We start from the raw sequence: 15,628 nt of genomic DNA on the forward strand, positions 1-15,628 counted from the left end.
TTTTTTTTACATCAAAAGTATAGCCAATACTTTTAATATTGAAAGTAAATTCAAATTTTGTGTTTTAAGAGAACATCTCCAACCTATTGGGTAGTGAGCCTGCCCCCTTTTCTTTGTATAGAACATTAACTTGGGAGACATTTGGAAAAAAATGTGTCCAATGCTTTCCTACAGATATAATATGTCCATATAATGACACACATTATCCAACTCTGACTTTTTTGTTTTCCTTTTCAGAAGAAAATTGTTCCTTAGACTCAACCTTTTATTCTTTCCATAGACCATAGTTTAGTCATCGTGTGACCATGAAAGGCCTAAACATGTAGACTATTTTGCTCTGGAAGCTAAATTGCTTTAGCAGTTTTGTTTTTATAATAAAGGTTGCAGAGTGGTCAAGAAAGTATGGGAGGAATATGAAGAATGTTGTGAATAAATATGGAGTAATAGAAAATCCTGGGTTTTATACCCAACTAAATGCACAACTGTGACCAGCTGTCTCTACAGTCTAGGCTTTCCTCCCCTTGCAGCAAGATTTTCTGTGTCATGGGCATTTCTTTACCTGAGATGGCAGGTTGTAGAGTTGCCTGTGCATCATTGCAATGCTCAATTCCCCTTACCTTACTGATGGGAATTACTACCATGAGCTTTCCCACCAGTAAGGTAGAGGGAAACCTTCCACATGTTTCTGAGGAACAAGCTCTCCTCTCCAGTGGTGCCAACATCTGACACAGTATTCTCCTTCCTCTAGGCTTTCTTTGGCAGAATGCACAATAAATTTCTTTTTTAATTTTTGGGCCATACCCAGTGATGCTTAGGGGTTACTCCTGGCTATGTGCTCAGAAATAGCTCTTGGCTTGGGGGACCAGGGTGCATGAATTTGGAAGCATGGGGCTCATTCTTGGGAGCTGGTGAATGGGAATGTGTATTCACATCTAGGCTCATCCTCTGATTGGTCATTGCTGGATAAGATTTGCAAAGGTCTCAGCTTGCTACAGTTGACTCTTTATTTCAACTAGGATTTACATTTACCTTGTTTTTGGATCATTTGATATATGCTTTAAAAAGGTGAAGCTTCTTTATATTTAAATGTTGAAACAGAAATAAAAAGTTAAAGAAACTTATAACATTAAGACCCCAAAGAGAAACAGGGGAAGGCATAGCTTTGAGCAATTTTTAAAACTTTAAGTGAATAATTGAAATGAATGGAATAGCTTTGAAATGGGCATTTCCTTAATCACAGTATTTTTATTTAAGCTCTGATTGTAATTTGAAGACTTACTGGTTACTAGGGAGAATGGTATGATAGGAAAACATAAGAGCTACTCAACAAAGGTACTATCAACAAAGGTACGTGTGTAATTAAACCTTCATTGACCAGATTTGGAACTATGCACAAGAAGGAGGAGGGTAAATGGGAAAATTAGGCTTAAAAATGAGGTCTGTCTGCCTTCCCTTTATTTTTATAATCCTCCTGCCTCCTTCACTTATGAGACAAACCTGCTTCTTTTGAAATTAAAATGTCAAAGATACATTTGAAAAGAGCCAGTGGCAGAAAGTACTATGGACTCAATACTGAGGGTTGACAGAGGCCCGAAGTCCATGAGTAATAATCATGAGCCAACAGGACACTTTTTCAAAAAGTGAAATCCCTCAAGTGCAAAAGAAAAATTTTTTTGCAGGGAGAGGCTTATATACAGATCCATTTCCTAAATATTCATCAGTGGTAGCTTCTCAGACAAAGTCTCTCTTGGATGCCTTCTCTCTGTCTTTATACAGAAAAAGGGGTGACATAGCTGGGTTCCTGGAAGAAAGTTTGTGTAAGTGGCCAGAGTAGCTCCATTTGCAGATTTGATTCAGCCTAGGAGGTGGGTCTTTCTGTGGAATTCCACTTTTTTAGTTTTCCTTGTCATAGAAGGAAATGCATAATGTCATCTCTGTACAATGTCGGCAATGACAAAAACCATAACTCACGCGAAGAGAGAGCTGTTAGTGATTTCAAAGCATTCCCACATCTGGTCTTTCACTTGCTGCTCAAACCAAATCTGGGAAATAAATAAAGCAGGTATGGTTGCCCCAAAGTACATATGAGAAAAGAGTCACAGGGTGCCCCGGGATTTCCTGAAGGTCATCCAGTTCCTAGCACAATAGCTGGAAACCAGGTGTTTCCAGTGCTCAGCTGCCCTTCCCCCTCTCAGTAGTGCCTCACTTGGGAGCAGAAGTGAGAGTTGGGGTAAGGACAGACAGAGGTTACTATTGAGTGTGGATTGAAGACAGTTTTGGGGAAATTTTTCTAGGAGATTTTGACCTCTACCAGATGTTGGCACTTACTGTTAACCAAAGTCTAAGTCATCATTTAGATGCTGTTAGCTATTAAAGCTGAGCCATTGATCTCTGCCTGAGACCACTTAGAAATCATTTTTGGGGAGATTGACCAGGTGTGTGACAATTAAAATCATTCATCAAGCTGTTTGTTTGATTTGTCATTGTTGTCGCAAGTTCACTTCGAGAACTAGACTTCTGCACATTATTTCTAGTCTCAATGCACATTTCTCTTGGACCTCAAAAAGTTGAGTTTGATTTATTTAGATGCCTATCAAGGCAGTAAGCTTGCACCTTTGGAATACACACATACACCCACTCACATGCCATCACCCAGCATTGGAGCCATCTGCCTTCTGTAAGGTCCTAAACCTTAGGGTTTAGTAGGGTGGCTACTCTGTGATTTCTTTTCACACTAAGAGAAATAGTGATAGAAACACAGATCATCTTGGTCCAGGGCCTCTTTCTTTCTATATTGTCCTGACTGCTGACCCCATATTTTCTCTATTTGGAGGCCATCATGATACTTTTCTCATCAGACTCCAAGAGAGTAAGGCAAATTTGGCCTCAACTTTGATTTTTATCTTTTGCAGAGTAATCTCCATAAAGAACTACCACCCGAAGATAAGAATCATCACTCAGATGCTGCAGTACCACAACAAGGTAGGGATGATCAAGGCTTAAAGATACAAGTCCAGGTGCTGTTTCCCTTTCCTACTCATAAGGGCACACACACACACACACACACACACACACACACACAGAGGAAATTATATATGCTGGACAAAAGGTGAGTAGGAACATCTTTAGTTGTGGGCTAGTAACAACCTTACAGGACATTTCTTTTTTTTAATTAATAGCTTTATATAAACACCATAGATACAAGGTTTCTCATCATACAGTTGTGTTTTTTTTCTTTCAGAGATTCAAAGCTTTTATGATTGAATTTTAGTTATATACTGTCCAACACCCTTCACCAGGGCACATTTCCCACCACCAATGTTCCCAGAATCCCTCCTGCCCTCCCCTCTCCCTGCCTATTAAAGTTTTCCTCCTCCTTCTCCCTTTCCTCCTACCCCCTTCTCTTCCTCCTCCTCCTTCTTCTCTTCCTTCACCTCTTCCTCCTCTTCTTCCTCTTTTTCTTCTTCCTCCTCCTCCTCTTCTTTCTTTTCTCTTATTCTCAATTCCTTTCTGTGCCCAACTTTTAGACACTGTGGTTTGCATTATTATTACTGAGGGGCATTATATGTCCATCACTTTATCTCCTTTCAGCACCCAGTTCTTGTTCAGGGCATTTCTTTAGTTCAAACACCTCTGTGTTGGTGTTGGTCCCTGTATGGAAGTTCCCTCATATACTCATTCATTTATTTATTTAGAAAGTCTTTTTGCATCTCATGATCTTAGAATACTGACACATTGCTGGGTTCCAGCCCCCATCACGTCCATCTTTATTTGCTTTATTCCTTTTTTTTAATATTTATTGAATACTTATTATATAGTCTATACTCTACCTGACTCCCTTTCCATAGACAGAGTTAAGAAGTCCTGTTTTGTGTTCACTAGGACTCAAGGGCAGTATGAATGTGGATGGCCCAGGACTTTTTGTGTGAGGACTTTTGTATATGATACCAGGTAAATTTGTACAAATGAGCACAACCTAGGGTAGAGTTGGGACAGAATATGGAACATGATATTCTCAAGTTCAAACAGAGAATTTGGCAAGATTGAATTCAGAAAAAGGGATACCCAGAACTTCAAATCAAAGGAATTTTTTTCCTAGTGTTAATATTTTTTTAGGAGAATTGGATAGAAAATAAATGTTTGAACCTATCTTGTCTCCCTGGTGATTAGGTCTCAGTCAAGCAGAGTTCACAGGCAGTGTTCAATCACTTGGCCAGCCCATCATTAAGCTTCCAGGAAAATAGCTTTGGGGGAAGAAAGGTGGCACCTTACTCTGATATGGAATCAGGTTTCCCCCTAAATGATGAGGCTTCCCAAGCCAAGGCTGCTCAGTACCTGGAACCAGGTGTCCTGTCTGAATGAAATAACTCCCTGTTGGGTGATGAGTGAGCCTACTACCCATCTTGGAAGCCACATTCCCTCAGAAATAGGCTATCAGGTGACTCAAGAAGATACAGTTCTGCCAAATGCACCAGTGCCATACCATTATTTCTTAATTGCTGGCACATGCTGCTCACTTTGCAATTTGGTGGCCCACTAAAGGCTGTTGTTGAGTGGAGCCTGCTGTCGACCACTGGCCTACCTCTCAGGTCTCTGCCCAGTGCCAGCCATTGTCCAGCTTTCAGCAGGTGGTCATATTGCAGAACCCAAGTCAGTGTTCAGCCAGTGGGTTTGATGGTGAGCACCCGAGGTTACATTGACACTGAAAGGTAACAGACACATTAATCTAGAGGCATTTTTTTTCTGATAGTAATTCCTGCAGTTTAATTTATTCATTGTATAAAGGCTACAGCAAATGACAACTTCCTCAGCAGCAAACTCTCATTTGTGACTGGAAATTTCATTTCATGTGGGAATGAGTGCTTCAAGCTGTTGTTCAATTTTTTTTGGGGGGGGGAGGGTTGAACATAGAAAAATTAGCATTGTAGGTTTAGATAGGGGTGCCAGTTCTTTTTTCTCCTTCCAATAAGCACCAATGTGCCATCTTCAAGAGATTTAGGGATATTTCAATGATGTGATTCTTGTCAAACTCTAAGTAACTCAGCAGACCTGGAATCCAGATGGCACCTGGTTATTCTTCACATGACCACAGTCAGTAGAATGACTTTTGTAGTATTCTGGCCTGAGATTATCCAGAAACAATGATTAAGACATCAGCTCATTCATGCTAAAAAGATACTTTGTTTTAGAATCATCCAACCTATTTGGCAAGCTTACTTAGGGGACTCTGCACTGGTAATATTAGTATTACCATGCAGATGTCTTGGACACAGGGCATTTTGCTCTATGATTTCATCTCTCTTATCCTAAAAAAAAAATGATTGGAAGTCCACCCTTAGTATCTGTCATCTCATTTCTCTATGGAACTGCAAATGTGTGTAAACTTACATATTTGTCAGGTAACTTCATATTTTAATACTGTCCTTAAAAGTACAAAGAATTATGTTCCCTAAGGACCGAATAATGAGGATATAACAGAGCCCAGAAGAATATGAGGAAGGTGCCTGACAGTTTTTCTCCACCTAATGATGGTCCTGAACTTTTTATAACAATATTATTATACATTGATGATGTACTTTCTGGTCTTAGAAGAATATTGACATTTATGATTTTATTTAGTCCTCCTTTGACTATCTGTGCATCCCAGAGTGACTTTACACTGTGGATTTAAGTTCTGTCTTTGAAGGTTCAGTGGGTAAGACTCATGGTCACTTGGTAACCAGGAAGCTAACAACTGCCAATTTCCCCCTTCCTTTTCACTGGAGCTACAACCCATTGGACTATCGGTCATTACTCAGAGTAGACCTCAGAGATGGAATGATGGTCTCCAGCATAGATATACTCATATTTTGAAAAATTTATGGAAAGAAGCACCTTTAAAAACCCAGTTGGGGGGAAAATGGCAAGTAATATTTCTGAATTGAGCATTAAATTGAAGATCTTTGGGGAAAGAAAGTGCTTGTGATCACTTGAGTTAACCCATTAAAAACATTACTCCTAATAATTTTAATACTAGTCTATTAAAAATTAAAATTTTCAGTAAATACACTGGTGAATATCTTTGTTCTGCAAATCAAGTTCTGTTGAAAGGCAAGTCCTGTGACTCTCACTGAAAATCTTTACCTTGTCCTATGGTGCTAGAATATATTATAAGAAGTGATCTTTGTTTCTCACACTGACTTTGCCAAAGTTGTCTAAGGAGTGGAAAATCAAACTAGGGTTAAAATTCATCTCTTTTGATTTCCCCCAAGAATATTTTCCACATTTTTTTCTTGTTGAGATTCCCAGTAGATCCCAGTTCTCTGATTTTCCAGAGTGGAAAGGATTTTTCTTCAGACTCCAATGTAGTATTGCTGACATGTTTTACTAAAAATTCTTCCAAATGAAAACAGGACAGAATTGCCAGAAATAAATAATTTGAGTTCCTGGTGAATTCCTTCTCATTGTTTCATACAGATTTTTCACCAAGCTTTTTGACACATCTATCCTTGTTCCCTAAACTGAGATCAAAGAAGATAGGAGAACTTTTTTTTAAAGAGGCCTTGGAAGCTTGAGAAATGAACCAAGTTTGACTTTCTTATGTAATAAACATGTAAAATATGTCTGGAGAACTCAAACCAGTTGGGGGCATGAGAGGACCCAAGACCTAAAAGCCTGAACTTAATACACTGAATTACACATGGGAATTTGAGAGATTCTCTTAAAAAGGTTTTGTTTATTTTTCTTAAAAAGGTAATATGATATCAGTCTGGGAGTTGGCCCCCTCAATAATCCTTTCACACCTGATGATTTACTTGTTCATGACTTACATTTAATTTCTCATTCTTCTCAGATGATGCTAATATAAATTGGTCTTTTTTCCACTTAGACTGGTGGGTTTTCTACAGTGCCAGTGAAGTAAAAGGGAAAGTAACCGTCTTAAGCTAGAAAAGGAGAGAAATTGGATCTAAAGCAGACTAATTTCTGGAATCAAATTACAAATGTGGGAAAGTCTTCTATACTCAACATGATAGAAATTTCAATCTTCCATGCTAATTCTCCCCTGGCCCTGGGATTAACTATGGTCTCTTCAAGAAGGCTTTGGTCATCTCTCCCAGGGGTAAACACTGTTGAGTTAGAACTCATATGATTGTCACACAACTAACTGGACTTTGTAAGAAGGAATTTTATGAAGGATATTTCTAGAACCAGAGCTTGAAGCCATTAGACTTCTTATTTCCAAAATAGAGTCTTCCAACTCCTCCAATTCCAACCATGACATTGTCTTGAAAGTGAGCAAATGCCTCCTTGGTACGTATTGTGTTTGCTGATATACTGGAAAAATTCATCTCTCAGGCCATTTAGAGTTTTCGCCTTTGTTCTCTCAGTTTAACTCCCGGGCAGAACAAAACACTTTTTTGTTGTTGTTGTTGTTTTTTGTTTTTTTGGGGGCCACACCCGATGAGGGGTTATTCCTGACTATGCACTCAGAAATCATTCCTGGCTTGGGGGACCATATGGGATGCTGGGTATGAAACTCAGGTCCGTCCTGGATCGGCTGCATGCAAGGCAGATGCCCTACCGCTGTGCTATCGCTCTAGCCCTAACAAAAGACTTTCGTACTGGGACTTGGAGAAGCATATTCTGAGATTTAGGGACATTGACTTTGCTTTTCTTGAAAGTAGCTTTTTAAATTTACTGGAAAAATTACATCCTTAAAAAATTTCTTTATACTTTTATGCAGTCAAGTCCTAAGTAGTCCAAATCCTTGGCACCATATATAGACTCCTGAGCATCACACGGGTTCATTCCTCAATACACATATTCTCAACACTGAGAATATCTCTTTAGCATTTCCTAGAGTAGCAGATATCTCTTCCTCCAAGCATCTTCCCACATACATTCACACATTGCACCAAATTAACATAGAAAGTTTTTGTATAAAACAAACTAATGTCTTTTTTTTTTTTTTTTTTTTTTTTTTTGGTTTTTGGTCACACCCGGCAGTACTCAGGGGTTACTCCTGGCTCTGCACTCAGAAATCACTCCTGGCAGCCTCAGGGGACCATATGGGATGCCGGGATTCGAACCACCATCCTTCTGCTTGCAAGGCAAACACCCTACCTTCATGCTATCTCTCCAGCCCCCAAAGTAATATCTTATAGCACACACATATAGTCTTTATTCCCCACCAATCTACCCTCCTCAGCCTCAAGCCAAATAGGACAAACCATGACTCTCACACATCTAGCAGTCTCTGAGATCTTCATGACAATGTGGTTCTCCCTCAGCACAACACTGAGGGTCTTGTGACTGTTCTTCAGAAGATATTTCCCAGATTCATCTGTCCTTATACTTCTCCATTTTCTCTGGAAGTTATTTCCAATATTAGTTTCCCTTTTTAAAATATGATCATTACAGCTGAATCATCTGGCCTGATCAGTTTTCAACAGTGCAAAAATAATTCATTTCATTTGATCTGGAGACCATTTCTCTCTAAAATGTTCTGGATTTTTGTAATCTGTCACGTGGTTGTCATTTGGTTATCCACCCCCCTAAGATTTTCTTTGCCCTCATTTCTGCTGCCAAGATTGGTTCTCTCATTCTGAGTTTTTAATCATTTTAAATCAAGTGATTTGGGGGAAGGAATAACACCTAGTGGGCTCAGAGAACCACCTGGGGATGCTGGGAATTCAACCCAAGTCAATCACTTGCAAAGCAAACACCTCACCCTCTGTACTATCACTCTAGCCTCAAACCAAATGCTTTTATAAAAAGCTCTTTTCTGGTTGAATTATTCTACCAACTCTGGAAAACTTTTTTAATTCTCATTTCATTTTTTATTCTGCATAACATCTCTGACTCTCTGCTTCATGCCACTTGAAACTAATTTGATGAGTCTATGGGTCCGTATGGAAGAATCCAACCTATTGTTGAATAGAACCAGCCCATCTGCAGGAGATTATAGCATGTCTGCACTCTGATTTGTCTGGTGATTTAGGGCTGTGCTTCTCCAAGTGTGGTCCCAAATAAGCAACAGCTTGACCTCCAACTTCTTAGAGATCTAAACGTGTCACTCAATCCAGGTCTACCAAGTCCAAAACTTTGGGGGAAGGGAGCGAGGTCCAAGTTTTCCAGTTGACCAGTACCCACTCAAATATGGGAGCTATTAATCCAGAGTTGGTGAGACACAGAGAGAAATCTAAAATTTGCACATATATCTGACAGTCTAGACTCTATTCTAGTTGCCATTTTATTAACAATATAGCCAGACTTTCTTCCTAGTAGCATGGAGCAATTCATACCAAAAGGACATTCTCTTTAGACTCTTTTTGGCTAAATGTTATAAATACCAGGGAAGCCTGGATTTGGAAGGTGAAGAAGAAATGTTCCAGGGAGACTGAATTCAGTCTCTGATGAGTAGAAGAAGAGTTCACCAAAACATCCACCATTAGACCAGGGAAAGAAAGGATGGATGAGTCTAGATTACCCTGAGGAATTTGGACAATGTTACATTTCCTCACAGTGATTTTAAACAATTGAACAATTAAACACAAGCAAAGTCTCATACCTGCTTTTTCCTTACATAGGCCCATCTGCTAAACATTCCAAGCTGGAATTGGAAAGAGGGTGATGATGCGATCTGCCTCGCGGAGCTCAAGCTGGGGTTCATAGCCCAGAGCTGCCTGGCCCAAGGCCTCTCCACCATGCTCGCCAACCTCTTCTCTATGAGGTCATTCATAAAGGTAATGTCTTGTCCTATTAGAGCCTATTAGCCCCAGATTCAATTTGTCGTGGGGTTGAATAGAGAGCATAGCTTAAACTCAAAACAGATCGACAGGCTTTAACCACTTTGGTTAAAGAGAAATTCCTTGTTACAGATTTGGGCACAAGGCCAACTTCTTTCAAAATTATGTTTTTATTTTTATTTGGCACATCCATGGCCATTAAATGATTGTTCAAAGCACAGCCCTCCCTTTTTTTAGATAAACCACATGTTTATCTATCAACAAAGCCTCCGCTGTTAAAACAAAAATATGATTTATATACATTCCATATGGCACCAGAGCGCCTCAAGAAAAGAATGATCATTCTGCTCTTTTACATCAAGTGGTTGGTGGACCTCTCACTGTGCAGATAAATGCAGACCATGTGTTTGTGCTGAAGCCCAAACCCCAACAACATAATTCATTTATTTATTTCTGCACAATCAAGGAGGTCAGTTGGGCTGACATGCCATGGTTATTTGAATGGAAAGTGGAATGATGCACCATGTCCTTGCCAATAGTGCCCTTTGCACCCTGAGACTGGTGGTCTGGACAGAATCATGCTCTTGTCAGCCTGTCTATCCTCCTGAACACCCATTACCACTTCCCCAAGGTGGTTCCTACTTGTGGGACCAGCTCAGGCTATGAAAGACTTGATTCTGTCCCTAAGATCAGGCAGTGACATCATCTTTCTAGGACATCATGTTATTGGTTCAGTTCCCTTCTTAGAAGGAGGTTTTAGAGTACCAGGGATGGAAAGTACCAGACTTTGGCCTTGGGTCACACTTAACTCTTAACTAAGTCCTGGAGTTACCATGGCAGAGTAAAAAGTCTGTCTAGTTAGGGCTTTGAATAATTTGACAGTGTTGACAATTAGGTGAAGATTTGAACTTACATTCTCTTCTCTGTTACATGAACATGTATTGACATTCCATTTCCTGGGATTAGAAGTGGGATATGAGGGATATAGAGGTGAGTCACCAAGGAGGTCTCACAAAGGAGGGCAAGGAGTCTGAAGTCAAATGTGTGGGATCTCCTAAATTTGGCTGCCATTTCTGAAACATCCAATTTCAACACAAAAGATCTGATATAGAGTTAAGGAAATGGCCCTGGATGTTGAGGAGGGAGAGGCGGGGAGTATGGGTATAGGTTTGGACTGTTTTCATGAGAGTGGTTTTCCAGTTGTCTACAAGTTGGGTCATCATTGAGAGCAAGATTGTTTCCTTTATGTCCCTCTCCTCCAAGCCCTCTTTTTTCATGTTCATTAGGCAACAGAGAGTTAATCTCATTCTATGGAAGAGATCAGATGGTTCTGGGGTCATATTGATCATTTGTTTCAATGATGACTTAATCTAAAAACACTATCCTATGCATGTGGCTGCCCAAACTTTTTGACCTGATACAACTCCTAGCCCAGATACATCTCACAAGTAGGTATACAAAAATGTCTTCTTAAATCTTGCCTGGACGTAACTGAAAATTGACATCATGGAGGTGACAGGGAGGTCCATGGAGTTGGACTTAGAAGAGAACAGGAAAACAGATGTAGCCCAAGTGTGCCTAGGGCTCTTTGAGTCAGTGCAAGGAGATCAGACTCTGGGTAAAAGCTTGTCACCAATATTGCTTCTCTGGTTCACTCAGCCAAGCACTAGTGCTCGCTTCCAGCAGGAGTTTGCCCATGGGACCAACTATGTGGTCTGAGGAGTTGGGCTTCACTTCCTTGTGTTTCCAGAACATAGGCCTTGGCACAGACCTTCCCCAAATGGGGCATTTTCCATGGTATATTTTGATTTTGGGGTGCCTGCTTAGTAACTCAAACTGTCTGTCAAGAAAATTAATGAAACAAATGTGACACTGAGTCTTCAGTGTTAATTTAAGCAGGGATAACTTCTGCCCAACTTTTGCCTGAAATCCTGAAGGGCCTCAACCCTGCAGCCAAGGACATCCCCTCCAGCCCAATGAATCCACTGCCAAGTTCCTATTTAAGAATTGCTGGGCTGGGCCCTCGTGTAACTGAAAACATATTTCCCTCCCACGGTCATATTACCTTGTTATTTCAGTTCACTGCCAACTTCCCTATGTTTGAAGAGAGATAGCTCACAGAATATGGTCTTTGGACATTAAAGTGGTCTTTGTGTTGGAATTTTCTAAGGCATATGACCTGGAAATAGGAGAGCTTCCATATATGCATCTATTTAATTGAAAGTAGGGCTCGCTTGGACAGCCTTAAGCACACACACACTATTAAGTAGATTCTCTTGGTGTGCTCACTCTCCAAACCCTGATCCTTGTCTCCTTTAGGTCATCATAAAACCAGAATATGCTCTCCTTGGCATGTTTTCTATATTATGTCCCAATCCAGGAGGTCACAAAGCCTGCACTTATTTTTATTTGGGGGGACAGATGGAAAAAGGAATTTATAAGTGGATTATTGTTTACAGAAATTGCTTCCTTCCCCTGTGTTCCCCATGGCCAATGGTGGAGAATTCATCAGTGCTTCCATGGGGACATACGGGCCTGTTAGGACAAAGGAAGTGGAAAGGAGGCTCTGGCACCACTTGCTCCCTCGAGAGCACTTAGTGTTTCTGGGAGCTGAATGAGGAGCGTGAGCTCATTCTCTCTCTAGCCCTGGGCAGGTACAATGTCTCTGTTGGCTCTGCTGAAGACATTGTACTCTGCCCCTGCTAAGAGAAGAAAAAGGAATGAAATTATAATTGTGGTGACAGATCATACAGAATTGCAGTGCTATCCACTGAACTTTGGAATGCACAAGACAAAGAAAGCCAGGACAGAAAGTGAGATTTTCATAAAGGAGTGATTAATTGTTGGCATATGGGTGCTAAGAAAGAAAGGCCCACAGGTTCCAGGACATATGGAGAGTACTTGTTTGTCTCTTCAATGTCACTTTTAACAGTCCACATTCTACAGCCCATTGTCACTTCCCATGAAAGCTCATCTTTCACTCAGTATAGATTGAGTGGAATCAAATCCAATCTTTGGATTGATCTCAACTTTGGGGCAATCTGTTGTTTCAGTTTACATCTTTGGGGATAATGATTTCTCGAAGCTTACTGAAAACTGCTGAAGTCCTTTATTTCTCATTAATTGTCCTTAGTTTGTTCTACCTTTAAAGAACAGTCTCTGCAGTTTCATATATTTTGGTATTTAACAAATTCATGCTCTTTCTTATTATCTTACTTTGATGCAAGAGGCCCTCATTGGTATGAGAGTTCTCCAGACATACGGCTCTGTGGCTGTGAGCAGATTAAGCAGGACCCAGTTTATACCCATGAGTTCCTTTCAGCAATACAGGAAAAGCACCTGGCTCGTGTGATTTATCTATATCTTTACATTATCAACCAGTAAATGGAACATCCTGTTCATTTACCACTATCTGATCCTCAACTACTTGCCTATCAGGTTCAAGTGAAAACCTTCCTAATGTCTACTGTAAAGACCAAGACAATGAACTGCTTTAGCTTATCTGCCATGGCTTCATTCCTGAATAAGTGGCTGCACTTAGCCTCTACTTGGCTTTCTCACATGGTTGTAATTTAAGAGCCATTGATTTTTCTTTCTTTCTTTTTCTTTTCCTTTTTTTGGTTTCAGGATCTTACCATGTGATACTTAACTTTCTCTTCAACAAATCTGTTTTCAAGTTAGGGCTTGACCAACATCTCTGTGAATTGTGCTGTTATTCTTTAGAAGGATTAGCTGTCCTTGGACATGATAAATTGTGTGTGCAGATATGTGTGCATATATGTTTGTTCTTGAAATTCCTTTTAGTCTACACTCTTTAAATTTAGCATATGTAAGTATTTCTTAATTAGCACTCTCAGTGTTTCTAGCTATTTTAATTCTCCTTATTTTTTACTCACATAAGTATATTATTTATAATTTTTTGGTTGATTAAATCAGTTATGGAATGAAGAAATACATGTTGAGCTTCTATAGTTTCTTCTCTTTTATACCACATTTGAGATATATGGGTAAACTACTACTTGAAATGGATCACAGCACAGTATTTTTTTAATCAAATTTTCTTTTTCAGGATAAGGAGGCACAAGGAAAGTAAAGTTCATATTATTGATATTATTCAATTGAACCTTAGCTGAGATGGACCTTGTTGGGCATGGAAACTATTTCTTCATTATTTCTATTAACATATTGAGATAAACTTTTATCAGGTTGAGTAGTGGGATTATTTTTCAGGCCATACAGTACTTATTTATTCAGACCAGGGATATTAGAATGGATTATTAGAAGAACGGAGCATTAGGGAGGAGGGGGAGGACTGAGTCAGGCAGGGATCAATAAAGTTTTCTTCTTGGAGTGAAAGGTAATGGTGCTAGACCAGAAAATTTTTTTCTTTTTGCAGCAAACTAAATCTAAGTGGTGATGTTAAGGAGGATATCGAAATATGCATGGAAATATTTTCTGTACACCAGTCATAGAAGAAATCCAATGGTGGACTTCTGCAAATGTCCCATCCCAGTGGAGAGCATTTATTTTTGTTTGTTTTTTTGTTTGTTTTGGTGGGGGGAGCATATCTGGCAGTGCTAAGGGGTTACTCTTGGCTCTGCACTCAGAAATTGTTCCTGGCAGTCTTGGGGGACTATATGGGATACTGGGGATGGAACCTGGGTCTGTTCTGGGTCTTTCCTGAATCAGTTGTGTGCTGTGCTATCGATTCGGCCTCAAGTGGAGAGCTATATATATAGCAAATGCTGTATAACCACTCCTGGGTGATCTTATTCTTATAACTTTAGATAGTTGAGTTACAGATGTTTATCTTTATCAGAACCTCTGTCCTGTCCCTAGGATCTTTTATTTATTGATACTTAGTACATTTGTTTGAATGTTACCGCTTATCTGAAATTACATATCAAGAATCAAATTCAGTTTTCTCTCTCTCTCTCTTTCTCTCTCTCTCTCTCTCTCTTTGTTATTTTTGGAGGGTAGGCATACTTAACAGTATCAAGGCTTATTCCTTGCTCTACACTCAGGGATCACTCTTGTCAAGCTTAGGGGAACCCTATAGAGTGCTGGGCATTGAACCCCAGTCAGCTATATGCAAGGCAAGTGTCTTGCCCACTGTCTTATTCCTCTGCCTCTCCAAATTCCATTTTTCATAAAGTTTCCCTCTTATATGATGGAAAATTCCTTTGAATTACTCAAATTGAATATTTGGAATAACTCTTCTTTTTTCCCAGGCATCCCATCCAATTTAGCAGGAAATATTCTTGGTTCATCTTACAAAACATGCCCAGGACCTGAGCACTATTCTCATCCACACTTACTGTCAAATCCTAATGTGTTACTCTCTCCTACAGCATTTTTTCTAAAGCATTAAAACCTCTTTAATGGATCTGCTCTGCCTTCACCCTACTGTCTAGTCTTAATAAAGTATTCAGCACTATCCATCTCTAACATAAATCAGATCCTGTTCAGCCTATACAAAAAAATCTCGCTGTGATGTCTAATATCTTCACAGTCAAATTCTTAGAGAGACAGATAAGTCTTAAGCAGACAAGTTCCTTTGGTTTTTCTTGCTTCATCTTGAAAGAATTTCCTGTTTTTTAATATCAGCTGCACTCCCTTTGCTTATCTAGTGGTCTTGCATTTGTTGTTCTCCTGAACTACTGTTGTCCCTCTGAAGAATTTCATGACTTTTTTATTTTAATTATTTTTCATTATTCTTCTAAGTTTTTTTTCTTATTTATAATATATTTATTTAAACATCTTGATTACAAACTGTGATTAGGTTTCAGTCATGTAAAGAACACCCCCCTTCACCGGTGCAACATTCCCACCACCAATGTCCCAAATTTCCCTCATTCCCACCCCACCCCACCTGTACTCCAGACAGGCTTTCCAGTTCC

General features: G+C 39.7%; 1 protein-coding gene across 11 annotated transcripts in view; it reads left to right on the forward strand.

Annotated features, from left to right (window-relative positions):
* KCNMA1 (potassium calcium-activated channel subfamily M alpha 1) overlaps positions 1-15,628 on the forward strand; it is a 676,533-nt gene that overhangs the window by 459,904 nt on the left and 201,001 nt on the right. For 10 of the 11 annotated variants that reach the window (XM_049789608.1, XM_049789616.1, XM_049789609.1 and 7 more), the window contains 2 exons: positions 2,913-2,982; positions 9,570-9,725. The exons of the other annotated variant lie outside the window; for it this stretch is intronic. In XM_049789608.1, coding sequence (XP_049645565.1) covers positions 2,913-2,982; positions 9,570-9,725 — 226 coding nt within the window. The remainder of the gene's footprint in view (positions 1-2,912; positions 2,983-9,569; positions 9,726-15,628) is intronic. 11 annotated transcript variants of the gene reach the window in all.

Source organism: Suncus etruscus, chromosome 15 (genome assembly GCF_024139225.1).
Source record: "Suncus etruscus isolate mSunEtr1 chromosome 15, mSunEtr1.pri.cur, whole genome shotgun sequence".
Classification (NCBI taxonomy): Eukaryota; Metazoa; Chordata; class Mammalia; order Eulipotyphla; family Soricidae; genus Suncus; species Suncus etruscus.